The sequence below is a fragment of the Sarcophilus harrisii genome, chromosome 1 (genome assembly GCF_902635505.1).
Source record: "Sarcophilus harrisii chromosome 1, mSarHar1.11, whole genome shotgun sequence".
NCBI lineage: Eukaryota > Metazoa > Chordata > Mammalia > Dasyuromorphia > Dasyuridae > Sarcophilus > Sarcophilus harrisii.
In genome coordinates, this window is record NC_045426.1 from 53,125,338 (window position 1) to 53,140,717 (window position 15,380).

Consider the following 15,380-nt stretch of genomic DNA (forward strand, 5'->3'; position numbering starts at 1 on the left):
CAGAGTCTGATTCTTTTTCTACAGCAAAATAACGTTTTGGTCGGGTATACTTATTGTGTATCTAATTTATATTTTAATATATTTAACATCTACTGGTCATCCTGCCATCTAGGGGAGGGGGTGTGGGGGGGGTAAGAGGTGAAAAATTGGAACAAGAGGTTTGGCAATTGTTAATGCTGTAAAATTACCCATGTATATATCATGTAAATAAAAGGCTATTAAATAAAAATAAAAATAAAATTTAAAAAAATATATAAAAAAAATTATACAGGTAAATCTGAATCCAATTCTCCCTGTGCAACAAGAAAACTGTTTGGATCTGCACACATACATTGTATCTAGGATATACTAGGACATATTCAACATATATAGGACTGCTTGCCATCTAGGGGAGGGGGTGGAGGGTGGGAGGGAAAAATCGGAACAGAAGTGAGTGCAAGGGATAATGTTGTAAAAAAAAAAATTACCCAGGCATAGATTCTGTCAATAAAAAGTTACTATAATAAAATAAATAAATAAAATTATACAAGTAATTATCTGAGGCTGGCTTTAAGAGGCTAGCTGGGGGTAGAAAGAATGATCCTTCCTTGAGGAAATAACCCAAAAGTACAAAGGAATAATATAGTAAGTTGTACAAATCTGAGAAAAAGAGAAATGTACTTGGAATCAGATCAAGTCAATAGTAGCTGTAACATGACTGAATCTAAGGGAAGGATTTAAGACACAAACAACTGTTTTCATGATCATAAACAATTTATTCTGATTTCTTTCTTCTCCCAGCATGATATATTTCTTCCTATGTAGCCATTGGTCATAGTTTTCAGCTTGAATAATTGAAGAAACTATAGATCTCTGTCTGACTCAACAGTTTGATAAAAGTGTCCCATCCCTTCTGGCTTGGATGGTTCTGGGCCTGGCCAACTCTTTTTTTCAGCCAACTTCTTTCTTCTTTCAGTTCAGATCAACAAATGCCACTTGGTTGAAGATTGTCTAGCACAGAGGAAGCTGAAGATGAAGGTCATGGTCAAGGCCTTGATCAGACCAAAGTTGGGAGGAATGCTGATGACACTCTTATCAAGACCATTTGTCTCCCAAGGCTTTCCCAATGAAATCTTCTCTTCTTCAGAATCAGAACCAGTCAGGTGGGAAGACATGGGTCTTCTTCCACTCCCACCTATTTCCCTTTCCCTCCCCTTCATTATTAAGTCACTCCTTAGAATAAAACCAATCTAAATTTAGGATCTGACAACTATGGCTGGTCCAATACTCAGACTCATTAGGTGATCCTAAAGGACAAAGTATTCTCCAGCAGTTTAATCAAGGCATGGGTTGGTGGTCGTGGGTTCCTTTATGGTGTTGTTGTGGGATGATTGATTTATGATTTCTGGATCGACAATCCCAAATCCAACCTGATGCCAGCTGTCTCCCTAAAACCAACTTCTCAGTCTGACCTCCGGAAACCTGTAAGGGGAAGGCAGAATGGGAAGAGATGTTGATTAAAACAGCTCCTCTTTATCTTTTACACCATTTTAAAGAGAACAGTTACATTGCCTTGTGTTCTTTTCTCCAAGATGTCCTATCTGACCAATTTATTTTTTCTTACAACTAATTGGATCTAATCCTTAATTGCTTCATTGTTTTGTAGCATAATAACTCCATATAAACCTGAATTCATCATATTTGGTATTCTTCTGATATTTTGTTAACATGCAGAGATTTCCCCTGTAGGTTATAGAGCCAGATCTGTAAGGCCCCTAGATATCCTCTGATCCAAGAATCTTTAATCTGAAATTAGACAACTTTAAAAAAAATTCTTGTATCTCAATTTAATTGATTTTCTTTACAGTTATATGGATTTCATTTTATGCATTTAAAATAATTATCTTAGAGTCTGTAGGCTTTCCCAGAAGGTCAAAGGGGTTCGTAACCTAAACAAATTTAAAACCCCTTTCATCCCATTCAGCACTGTTCAGATGAAGAAAATGATGTCAGAGAGCTGAGAGTAACCATGAGGATATTCTACAGATTTTGACTGTAAAAAAATTGAAAAAATGGGGAGCAGCTAGGTGGTGTGCTGGATCACACATCAGCCCTGGAGTAAGGAAGAACTGAGTTCAAATACAGCTTTAGATACTTAATAGCTATGTGATCCTGGAGAAGACACTTAACCCCAATTGCCTTTTTTTTTTAAGTGTTTTTTTTTTATTTGAAACACAAGGTTTTGCAAAGATGAATGCTGAAAACTATCTATGCATATGTTTTGAAAATAAAAAGCTTTAAAATTTTTTAAATCATAAAATTTTTTTTAAGTTTGTGACTTTTTCAGAATCACATTGGGCTAGGTAGCCCAATGGATAGAAAACCAACCCTGAAATCAGGAGAACCTGAATTCAAATCTGACCTCAGACACTAAATATTTCCTAGATGTGTGACCCTGGACAAGTCACTTAACCCCAATTGCCTCAGCACAAAATAAACAAACAAACAAAAACCACATACAGGTAGTAAGCAGTAGAACAAGGGTTTGAAATCTGGCTCTCTAATGTCAAAAGTAGCAGTCTTTCCATGGAATTGGTCTGTTTTCAGCTGCTTAGCAGCAAGAGAGAATGGCTACCTAAGATCATGCTAGGAAAGTAGAAAGAAAGATGGAGTCAGTTTTGCTGTCATGAAGCTGTTAATGGTGACATACTTAGACTGTGCTTTAGACCTGTTAGGGTTAAGGAGAGAGAGAGGGTAGGGATAATATCAACCTTGCTCACCTCCCAAGGCTTTTGTAAGCCTCCATTTTCATATAATACATAAAAGAAATCTCTCTCTCTCTCTCTCTCTCTCTCTCTCTCTCTCTCTCTCTCTTCTCCTCCCTCTCTCTTTTTCTTTCTCTCTATCTGCAAATCAAACTTGATTTATTTTGTTGATTATATTTATTTTTTATTTATTGATAAATTTAAGAAAATATTAATAAGGCAGATTAAATTTCAATATCTGTATAGATTTTTTTTCTTTCAAAAAACCTGGTTGTTAAATTGTTACCAGCACACATCTCTTTTGTTTTCTTTTTAACAGAAAGACTCTTTAAAAAGGAATCAACTCTTAGGATAAAACCATCCGAGCCGCCATTCAAATGTTTCCATGTATCACCTCATTTGAACTATGCCACAAGCTCATGAGTAGATGTTGCGGGTATGATTATCCTCACAGAGAAGTGACTTGGCCAGAACAACACAGCTAGTAAGGGTCCGAGGAGGGATTTGAAGTACACAGATTTAGAAATGAAAGGTAACTTCTAAATCATTGTCTAGACTAACCCTCTCTTTGGCAGCTGAGAAAGTAGAGGAAGCAGAGAAATGAGTTGGATTGTCCAAGGTCACACATCTAATCACTATTTGGGAAAGGATTCAAATTTAGCACTTCTTGACTCCAGTACTATCACACTGTCCACTTTGCCACCATGCTGGAGCTTATAAGGGAAGAATCAGGAGCCCTGGGTTCAAATGCTGGATCTGTTACTAAATTGTTATGTGATGTTGGGTGACAAATTTTACTCTTTGGAGCCTCACTTACCTCACCTAAAAATGGGAATAATAAACTCTTTTCCTTCTTCCCCCCAAAAGTTGTTATAAAGAACAAATGAGATTATGGATGTCAAAGTGCTTGTACATACCAAGTAAGATAGGGATTACCATTATTAGAATGAGAAGACTCTGCCAGTGCAGTATACAAACATGAAAAAGCAAAGGAGTTATAGGATTTAGGAAAAATTTTAGTTACCTATTAGTCTTATTTTCTGAAAGAGGGGGATGAAACCCTGAAGGACGCTGTGAATCCGATACACTGTTGAGAAACAAAAGCAGGAATCATTATAGTTATAGAATTAAAACTAGAAGGATACTAAGAGGTATAGAGTATAACACTATAATTAAGACAAGTGACCTTCTCACCAGTCCAGGGTCCCCTATTCCCTTAGGACCACATGTCTCTGAGATGTTCCCTAAGCTTTCTGTGGCAATAAAGGCAGAGCTATAATTAGGGCAGGGTGACTGGAACTTTGTCATAGGGCACCAATCTTTATGAGGCAGCTTACTTTCTCCCTGTGGTTTTGCTCTGGCCCACTGCCCCCAATTCCTCACTGTCCCCCACAAACCTCTATCCCTGCAGGGCAACTTCATTAGGGTGTTACACTCCAGTTCTTTTTTTGTGACAATTATCTCCTGCTTGCTGCTATCTCTTCTTACCCCACTTTCTCCAGGAGTTTGGGAGTCAGGAACTGTTGGTTAAAGTACTTTCAGATTCATAGACCTGGCTTCCTTAGACACATCTTTCCCTATCACCCAGAGCAATTCCATCTACTCAAGGCAGTCCATTCTCTGTACCGCCATTCTGCCCCTCCAATTATTCACTTGCCTGAATTTGCCTCAGAAGCAAGAATTCCTAGTCATGGCCTTAAAAAAAGGTCACTTGACCTTACTCTTTAGTGTGGAGTGAGACAGCAAGTTCTTCTGCTTCTGGACCCACCTTCTAGGTAGCTGCTAGAAGCAACGGTACGGGGTGACCTGATTACAGCCACATGTCTAGTATTCTTCTCAAAACACAAAGGAAAGTTTGTGTTGAGTGTCTTTCTGTCCTTCCCCTTAATACCCTTCTCTTGACTTTGGTCTCATGCTCTCTCCTTTTTGTTCTATATTAAAGTCTGCTATCAGGAAAGCCTCTGAAAAACTCATTTATAATAAACATAAACCCCTGGTGATGGCTTTTGGATGCTAGCCTTCCTACAGGTCTGACATTTTGCCAAGCAAGAAAGTCTAAAAATCAGTCCAATTCTAGAGTGGGAATCTAGGCTCTAAGTTAGTTTGGCATTATTACTATTCCATTAATATTGTGGGATCCTCTTGTTGTTCATGCACATTATACATTGTATTATGGTTATCTATGCACATATCCTTACCTCCCATGCTTGATTGCAACTTTGGAGAAAAGAAATTATATTTCCTTTATCTTTGTCTCCCCCATAGTACATGAGACCTTGACAAATGGAACCCAATGAATACTTGTTGAGGGAATGAATTAATGGATTTTTGAATTGCCAAGAAATTCAGAGCTACACACTGTGCCTAACTTCAGTAATTAACTTTTTTCAGGTATCTCTTGACATCTATTTCTATGTTCCTTTTTCATTTTAAGCTGTCCTTTTGATGTTATTCTATTCAATTTTATAAGTGCTCTGAAATTCTGTTTAGACATAAATGAGATGATATAAATCCTAAATGAGGAAATAAATACCAGTATCATAACATGGTGACCTTTGCACTACGTGTCTGGTGACTACCACAGACCAAGTTATAGTACTGTGGGACCACCCACATCCATGAGTACTTAAAGTCTTATTTACCTAGGCCAAAATATATTCCAACCGTCTCCAGAGAAGCAAAGGTTAGCAGCCCAACACCCAGAGACATGAACCAATCTGGAAAATCAAGCAAAGGAGAATGTGGGTTAGTGTTTGTGTGAACTCAGACAAACCTCTCTTGCTTTTCCTCATTGCTCCCCAAGCTGGTCTTACCTGCATAGTAGTGATAACAGACTAGCACGGACCCAATAGCAAAGCAAAGGAGGACAAAATGGAAAAATTCATCTGAAAAGGCAAGAACCAAAAATTAATCTCTGGTCAACTCACTCAGCCTGACAACAAAAATTATCCCTTCAAATAACTAGAGGAATTATTGTATTTCCAATATGGAATTTCCAGTATTTGTAATTATAAACTCCATGAAAACAGGGACCATGTCATATCTAAAAATTATATCTTTCCTAACATGCTGCTCTGCACACAGTAAGCCTTTCATAAATGTTGGCTAGATCTGAACTCATTTTCCAGCTGGGAATCTCTGGGCCTTAGTTTCCTTACCTGTAAAAATGTAGGGGTTGGACTAAACGGCTGCTAACATCTTTTCCAACTCAAAGTGAATATCATGACTAAATGAAATCCTACAAGCTTATGAATTCTGCTTTATCATCTACTGCCCAGACCTTCAATTAATGCCAACATTTTGTCCCATTCCTATTTTATTTATATCATATACAATTTTCCTTTCTTGACGGAGAATCCTTAGAATCTTAGAATGTTAAGAGTAAGCAAAGACCATATCTAATTCAATAGTGTCAAACTCAAATTGAAGGTAGTACATTGACTAAGAAAACAACAAATTAACATTATCTATGTTGTATTGTATTTTTATTTAGTTTCTTTAACATTTCCCAAATTTAGGAAATAATATTTCCCAAGATAAAGCTTACTCGGGAATTTGACCCCCTTGATCTAGTCCAACCAAAGAATTGAATATAAATTCAGACTATAGCCATCCTTTGGGGTTGAAGAATGTGTCATCAAAACTCTGTTTTCCAAGTTTCTTCCAACTTTAGATCTTCTCAGGGATCTCTCCATCCCCTAATCTTTTGGTTTCCATAGTTCTGTTAAGTTTCCTATTCAGTCATTAAATATTAGACCACAGAGGGAATTCAGGTCTTAGAAATCATCTAATCCATCTCCTTCATTTTATATATAAGGGAAAGGAAAAGTGATTCTGTCGAGATTTTAAAGCTAACTAATACCTCAGCAGTATGGGAAGGTGGTCAATGTTCCCATCACATTTTTATTACCCAAGTGTGAACCATAAATCGCAATAGGATGTGGTCCGCTCAGTTGAAAATTCTGACTATGAAACAGGAAGAAGAAGCTTTGAGATATGTTGAAAGTTTCCTACCATCTTTCTTTATGTTCATTCTTCTTGCTTGAGTATCTTCCATTTCTGGCTCTTTAAAACAAATGAATGGTTATATTAAAGACAACGATGACTTTTCAGGGAGTGGTTTTCCCTTGAAAAATTAATTTCTTCTCTTTCAATATTTTCTAATTAACTTTCCTCTTTCAATGCAATGGATATTTCTTCTTGAGCCAAAGCAATAGCTTTGATTCATTTAATCTGCAAGCTCATATTATGAGATAAACCAGGGAGTGCAAGCCACCAAATAGAGTATTTAGTTGACTAAACCATGGTAAGTTTTATTGACATTAACACTTATCCCTTTTAAGTCTTTTGAGAGCATCACATATTAGCCTGTAAAGTTTCCTTATACATGTACATACATATATTTAATTTTCAGCTCCAAATTTCTCTCTTCCTCAACTCCTTTGTCTACCCACTGATAAGACCAAAAATACAATACCCATTATATATGTTCTGAGTCAAACAAAACATTTCCACAGATTGTAAAGATTCTTGAAGGCAAACACCATGTCTTAATTTTTGTTAATTTCCTCTAGCCCCTAACATAATGTTCTATATACAGTAGGTGTTCGATAAGTGTTGAGCAAATGATTAAACTGCAAAGACTAGCCTGCAGCTGGCAAAATTTCAGGAGTCTATAAGGTTTGACTTTGATGCCTTCCTATCTCCCTTTCTTCCCTAGTGCCTTTTTGCTCCCCAGATAGCTTGTTTTCTGTAAACTCTCCTGATAAGGAGATGGCTAATAATGGCTTCTAGTGGTCACTCCTAAGGGGATTTATAGCAATCACTTCAATGTCATTTTTCCTCTTTGAAGACAAAGAATCACCACCAACAATAGCTGCCATTTATATAATACCTTACAATTAAAAGAGTATCTCATATTTATTATTTCATAATATCATTATCCATGAAATGGCTACTAAGTAAAAAGTGAAGTGATTTGTCCAGGGTCATACAGTTAACAGATGATAGAGCAAAGACTTAGACTCAAATACAAATCACATTTGACTAACACTACTGCCCAAGAACCCTTAAAGATCCAAGTGAAGGACTGGCAGTATGTCAGACATTATCAGGTAGGAAAGGAGATATTTTAAGGGACAGAGACCTCTTCCCAGTGTACCTCAAATCCCATTAGGTAAGTCCTATCTATAGATCACCCTGTGGTGTTGTGCTACTTGCTACCCACAGCCTTTGAACGTCTCTGGCAATGTTTTACCCCACATCTGTTACCATATCATGGTCTTCTTTGAGAACAAAAGACAAATAGCAACAACAAAAAAACCCCCACAACTTATATATTTACCTTCTGTTGGTGAAACTTCTCTTCTTCTGAGCTCTGTAAAAAAAGGAATTAAACATTAGTTTCTGCTCTCCCACAATCAAACAACAATATGGAAAATACATTTGTTTCTCCAATAATGACAAACTTGTAACTGGGATATTTACCTAATTCACCATAGGGTTTTTTCTCTCCAGATGTATCTATCCCGTCCCCAAAACAAATAAAAACTATTAGTATTTAGCTAATATTATTACATTTTAAAATTTATACAAACTATCAAAAATAGATTGCAGTGAAATACAGTGGAAATGGGAAACTACAAAAGTTTTTATGCTTTTTTCCATATAATATATAAACAATTATGAAAGCACTTTCATATATATTCATATTTTATTGGAACACCCAATGATGGCCAAATCCACCTTTGATTAAATTATTCATGGTTTCTAGATATGAATTATAATTACATCTAATCTTATTATTATAGTATGTATAAATAGACATTTATATGGTGGTTTTGTTACTTTCACTTTTTTTTTTTTTAGGTATTAAAAGGAAACATGTTCATTCATCCATAGCATTTAATTTTAAGGAAAACATTTTAAGTAGCATACTATTCAGGAAACATAAGACTTTTATACCTACACACACACATATTGATGAGCAGTGAGTAGTTGTCAAAAGCATGAAGACCTAGGTTCTTATAAAAATTGCTTAGACTTCCTATAAAATGACTACTGGAAGCTGTCTAACTGCAAAGAACCGATTGATGCAGGATTTCGAACAAGAAAAAACAATTATTTTTAGAGTCTAATAGATAACAAAAGCCTAGATTATGCTACTATTAAGTTGAGAAGCAGTGAGTTCAAAGAGAAATTAAAGCTCATTTTCTTTTTTACATGAATAGGTTGCTTTTTCTGGGACATCAGACTCAATTTTGTTACTTTTCCTTCCAGAGAAACAAGGCATTTTTCTGGTCATTCTTACTATATTTCCAAAATGATGCTATTAAGAATTTACTGTTACAAAATATATAAAACATATTATAAACTTGAGATTACTGTATAAAATACAAATAATAATCATGGATAACAGTTATGTAGCACTTTGAGGTTATATGTGTTACTTTATCTGATCCTCACAACAATCCCGGGATGAGGTGCTATTATCATCCCCATTTTACAGATGTGGAAACTGAGGCTGAGAAGTTAAATGATTTGCCCAGGGTCTTACCACTAGCAAATGTCTGAGTTGAGATTCATATATATATAGTGCATATATGACTTGGAATTAAGAAGTCCTGAATTCCAATCCAACCTCTTCTTACTCTAACTGTGGGACTCTGGGCATATTACTTATTGTCTCAACCTTGGTTTCCTCGCCTATACAATGAGGGGGTTGAATTTGATGGTCTCCAAGAACATTTCTAGCTCTTCATCTATGATCATTTTCCCCCCATGAGGCAATTGGGGTTAAATGACTTGCCCAGCTAAGAAGTGTTAAGCATCTGAGGTCAAATTTGAACTCAGGTCCTTCTGATATTAGGGCCAGCATTCAATCCACTGCACCATTTAGCTGTCCCTCCATCTATGATCTTATGAATTGTCTGTTGAGTTGATTTGAGTTACCTCCATAGAGCTGAAGTTCATCCTTCTTAATCACTGGTTCATCTTTGACAATATCTGGATGAGAACAGAGGCATTTATTATGCAAACTTATTGTTATTTAAATAAAAAATATTATGCAAAAAAAAGGTGAATCTTGGACCTGGATCTTCTTCTTGTAGCCTGAGGGGATGGCCATCCCAGTAGCTTCCAGGACCCCACCAATGGCCCAGCATGCTAGGGTCTCTCCCCATATGGTAACTTCTGTCTAAAGACCAGCGATTTTTCCCTACTCTTCTACCACCTCCCAATTGAATGTCTTAAAAAGTTGAAATGGGATAAACTTGCTGCTCTACCTAGTGCAGTATCACAGCCATAGCTCCACTTCCAAATCCTAATCTAGGGCTTCGATTTTCCCCTTCCATTCAGGTCAACTTTGACACCACTTGTAATGAGCTCACCTGGATGGGGTTTTCTGTCGATCCCATGGAGTTGGTCATCATCACTGTTGCTGTCTATAAGAACAGAGTCCAGATTTGAGAATAACCACAGAAAGTCAATAAAACTTTTTAAAATTAAAAAATAATAAAAATGTTAAAATAAAAAGAACAAAATTACTATTAAACAACCACAACATCAGGGCTATATTTCAGTGACTTTAAACCTTTCCTGAAGAAGATGGAGACAAAGAACACAAGGCAAGAGGTATATGGAATGGAATAAATGAGAATATTGACCTTTTCAAGTAGCAAACTATGCTCAAAGCTTAAGTATTCCAAACAAAGGATTATTTACCAATAACAAAGGCTAGGGAAGGGATAATTGACATAATGTGGTGATGTAAGAAACAGAAAATATCAATAAAAACTTTTGAAAAGTAGATTAAAAGTGAAAATTGTTTTACCTGATGATGATGACGATGATGATGATGATGATGAAGATGATGATGATGAAGGTGGTGGTGGTGGTGGTGGTGGAGGTGGAAAGCAAGAAGAAGTATCATTTGTATATTCTCCTTTTGAAAGAGGGTACTCCTTTTCTTTTTCATGGACTTTGGTTTCTTTATCTGTGAAATATGTAAGATGGCAGACTTTAGTCAGACCTATCCTCACCCTCTTACATCAGAAATCAGGGATTGCTAGACTATTTCTGGCTTTTTCATCCAACCAGGAGTTCTCTTGAACTTTGGTGAGGAGAGGCCATCACAGAGGAAGCCTCAGTTTCCTCCTCTGTAAATGGGAATAATAATGCCAGTAGTACAGACCTACAAATGAGTTTATACTATATGATCTACTTCTAAAATCCCAAGAATCTGAAGAATAATTAGCTTACTAATTATTTCATTTTTGTTTCTGTCCACTACTACAATGCATTACGTGACCTTAAGAGTCTTTGGAACTCTGGTGAGCAAACAGTGAAATAGTAGCCCCTGGACATGGCTCTGACTTAGAATTCCCAATAATCTCCCATCAGATAGTTCTAAGTCCTTATTTCCACCTGTACTCCCAAATCTTTGATCCATTCCACCGTGATTTTCACCAGTTGGTTGTTTAGTATGACAAATCCAACAAATACTTAAGAAACATGCATGGTGGGCAGAGCACTGTGCTAAGGACTATGAGAATACTTAGATAAGTACTTAAATGAGACTTGGGGAATCTTATAGCCTCTGGCCTTATTTCCCTTAAAGGGAAAGGGAACAGAACAATTTTTTTCCAATAGTCCCTATTCCTGAACCATAGTGAGCCCTCTTTGTCTAGACTTATCCCAGCCCCAACCCATTGAGGAGCTCCAAGATTCCATCCTGGGATATGGATTAGAGCCCAGGAAATATCTGCATCTGGAACTCATAAGGAACTAGGTAAAGGAGAACAGCCTTCAGATCCTAGGGTCAATGGCAGTGGAAAGACACTGGGCCAAAGTCATCCTTTCCCATTCCCCCCAACAAAGAGCTCCTTTCTCCAAAAATCCTATTATGTGGCCTTTGTCTTTTGGAGATCAGAGGTAGATATGGTTGGTCTAACCTGGTTGTTCTGAGTCTTCCTGGAGGGGATCGTGCTCATCCCAAGGTGGAGGGGGTGTTCCTGAAGTAGCCATGGCCTTCTCTGAAGAATAACAATGATAGAGTTATGTTAGAGTCTTCATTTCAGTTTAGTGCTATGCAATGCCATCTGGAATCTTTAGAAGGAAGAATACTGGACAATGGATTCAAATCCTAACTTTGACATTTAATCCCTATGACCTAGGCAAGTCCCTTCCCCTGTATAGGGAGAAAAAGTTAGATGACACATGTAGAGATGGAATAAGCATTTTTGTAGCATCTACTATATCTCAGGCACTGTGCTAAGCACCTACTATGTGCCAGGCACTGTGCTAAGCATTTTACAAATAGAATCTCATTTGACTTTAATATATTTAACATGTATTGGTCAACCTGCCATCTGGGGGAAGGGGTGGGGGGAAAGAGGGAAAAAGTTGGAACAAAAGGATTTGCAACTGTCAATACTGAAAAATTACCTATGCATGTATCTTGTAAATAAAAAGCTATAATAAGAAAAAAGAATCTCGTTTGATCCTCACAACAGCTCTAGGAGGTAGGTACTATTATTAGCCCTGTTTTAGAGTTCTGGAAACCGAGGCAATTGTTTCATGGTCACATAATTAGTATGTGTCTAAGGCCAATTGTAAATACAGATCTTCCTGACTCCAGACCCTATGCACTTGTGTACTGTGCCACCAACTGCCTCTAAAAGCATTTCATAAGCCTTAAAACCCTATATAAATGTCAGCTATGGTTGTAATTTGTCGTTGGTATTCCTGAGAGAGACAACATGGAGCAATGGGGAAAGTGCTAAAGTTTGAGTAAGGATAAACCTGGCTTCCAGCCTGATACTTGCTATCTGGGGAAGTCTCATCAGCTACCATAGATTTAATTATCATTTCTAATTTTAATATGATTCTAAGATCTCCTTGTCATTACAGAGTAGACCTCAGTTTTCTCTTCTATAGAATGGGGATAATAATGCCAATAGTACAGATCTACAAATGAGGAGTACACAATAAAATAAAAGTTTATGTAAAATAAACGTGCCAAATTGGATGTCCTATAGATATCTTAAACTCAGCATGTCCAAAAGGGAGTTCATTATCTTTCTTCCCAAATGTCTCCTATTCCAAGCTTCTTTATGACTGTTGAGAGAACCACCATCCACTTGGTCAAAAAGACATCAAACCTAGTTGTTATCCTTGACTCCTGACTCTGTCTCACTGTCTCTTCCCATATCCAATCTGTAGCTTCTTTGATACATTCCCCCTTCTTTCTTCGGACACTGCCATCACTATGGCACAGGCCTCCATCACCAATTGTAATTCCCTCCCTTCTTCCCAGTCCAATCCATCCTACACTTAGATGTCAAATACCATGGATTGAATACCTACTACTATGTGTCAGGGACTGTCCTAAGTACTAGGGATACAATGGAAGGTGACATAAAAAAAATTTATGTATATATATATATATATATATATATATATGATAAATTAAGAGTAATTTCAGAGAAAAGATGCAAAGATTAAGGACTATGAAAGTCTTTTTGCAGAAGATGCAAATTTAGTTAAGACTTTAAGGAAATAAAAAAAAACTAGCAAGCAGAGATGAGGAGGGAAAGAGTCCCTGAGCTGGGGTTCAGCTGGTGAAAATATCTGGATGTGGAGGTGGATTGTTTTGTTCAAGAAAAAGCAAGAAGCCCAGGGCTACTGGATTGTAAATGGCATAGAAAGGAATAAACTAGAGAAAGATTGAGAAGATAGGAAGGGGCCAGGCTATGAAGGGCTTTAAAAGCCAAATAAGGTTTTATATTTGACTTTAGAAGTAATAGGGAGCCACCACAGTTTATTGAATAGTGACATGGTTATTACCCTTACATTTTAGGAAGTATGGATTGGAATAGGGAGAGACTTGAGGCAGGGAGGCCATCCAGAAGGTTATTATGTTATAGTTATTAATTATTATTATATTATATTGTATCATCTTGTATTATCATATTACATTATATTATGTTATGTTATATTATATCACATTACATTATATCATATTGTATTATATTATAGCAGCATATAGAGAAGGAGAGAGAGACTCAATGAGAGAGAATGGATACTAAGAGTGGGGCCATCTACAAAAGATGGACTGGTATGTGATCACTTGTAAATATAGAAGGATTTGCTTTGTCAAGTAGGGTCATTGTGTGAGACCAGGAAGAGTAGCTAATGGCAAAAGAGAATCTCAGAGAAGGGAGATGGGGAAGGAGAAGAAAAGGAAGCTCTTAGTGAGGGGCTTCAAGTATTCAGCTAAGAGGGTAAAAGCAAGGGGAGTTTTAGGAGGCCTGAGAAGGGATAAAAGACATTTGGGGAAGCACCTGTGGTGAGTAGGATCACAGATCAATGAGAGAGATGTCAAATTAAGCTTCCTAAAGCACAAGTCTGACCAGGTCATCCTCCATCAGTGACTCTCTATCATCTACAGGATCAAGTATAAAATTCTCCATTTACCCAAAACCCCATCTCTTCTTATCCTTCTTGTCTTCATATACTTTACTCTCCCCCATATACTTTTCAATCCAGTGTTTCTGGCCTCCTGACTCTCGCGCATGAGACACTCCAGTTTTTCACTGTGCAGTTGCACTGATTTTTCCCCATGCTTGGAGTGATGTTTTTGTTCTCATCTCTCCTTATCTCTGCCTGCTTGCTTCCCTAGCTTCCTTCAAGCCATAATTAAAATGCCACCTTCCACAAGAAGCTTCCTTAACCCTTCTTAAATCCAGTGCCTTCCCTCTATTATCTTTTCTTCATTCTTCATCTAGCTCACAAGTTGTCTCCCTCATTAGACTGTAAGCTCCTTGAGGGGACCATAGCATTTTGTCCTGTAATACCTAACTCATAAGATCCAAAAACAGGAAATGGATAAAATGTTCTGGGCAATTTTTGAAGGTCATATGCATGTAAGCTATGATTACTTTGTCACCAAACACATTAGCTTTCTTCCTTTCTACATCATGGATTCATATCATACATAAAGGTAATAAGCAGGTCATCTGGGTTTTCATTGAACTCAAAGCTAGAAATGTTTTTTAATATTAATTTAAAATTTTTTCAATTCCAATTCTCTTCCTCCAGCTTTCCTCCATTCATTCAGAAGGCAAGCAATTCGATGCCTATATATATATATATATGTAATATATGTGTGTATACATATGCATGTAATTTTATGTCTATACATATATAATTATATGTATGTGTGTACACACATATGTATATATGATATATTTTATGTGTATATATGTACACACCATATATATAATAATTGTATATACATTATACCGTCATGGAAAATATTTTCACAAATGCTAAAAACATTCATCATTGCTAGCATTTCTATAGTGCCTCCCTAGACCTCCCTTTTCTCCTATGAACTAATGTCAGAATAGATGAATTGATTTATCCACAAGCATTTTTTAGGACTTATCATCTACCTGTTAGGCACTAAGCTAAGCTCTGAGGATACAAAGAAAGGAAAATAAAACTCACAAAGTTTTTTGTCCTCAAGTAGCTTACATTCTAATGGGGGATAGAACTTGTAAATAAATGAAGTAGATGGAAATAGTTTTAGAGAGAAAGTGGAAACTGGAATTCAAGCATTCTAAAAGTCTGAAG

General features: G+C 36.8%; 1 protein-coding gene across 2 annotated transcripts in view; it reads right to left on the bottom strand.

The window, feature by feature from the left end:
• Nucleotides 1–734: 734 nt before the first annotated feature.
• TMEM40 (transmembrane protein 40) overlaps nt 735–15,380 on the bottom strand; it is a 38,076-nt gene continuing 23,430 nt past the window's right edge. For both annotated transcript variants that reach the window (XM_023498203.2, XM_012543646.3), the window contains exons 2-12: nt 11,696–11,776; nt 10,576–10,737; nt 10,133–10,186; nt 9,696–9,749; nt 8,232–8,267; nt 8,089–8,121; nt 6,759–6,809; nt 5,558–5,629; nt 5,387–5,461; nt 3,769–3,831; nt 735–1,461 (exon numbers count right to left, since the gene is read on the bottom strand). In XM_023498203.2, the coding sequence (XP_023353971.1) occupies nt 1,442–1,461; nt 3,769–3,831; nt 5,387–5,461; nt 5,558–5,629; nt 6,759–6,809; nt 8,089–8,121; nt 8,232–8,267; nt 9,696–9,749; nt 10,133–10,186; nt 10,576–10,737; nt 11,696–11,768 (693 nt within the window). In that variant the 5' untranslated portion in view covers nt 11,769–11,776 and the 3' untranslated portion in view covers nt 735–1,441. The remainder of the gene's footprint in view (nt 1,462–3,768; nt 3,832–5,386; nt 5,462–5,557; nt 5,630–6,758; nt 6,810–8,088; nt 8,122–8,231; nt 8,268–9,695; nt 9,750–10,132; nt 10,187–10,575; nt 10,738–11,695; nt 11,777–15,380) is intronic.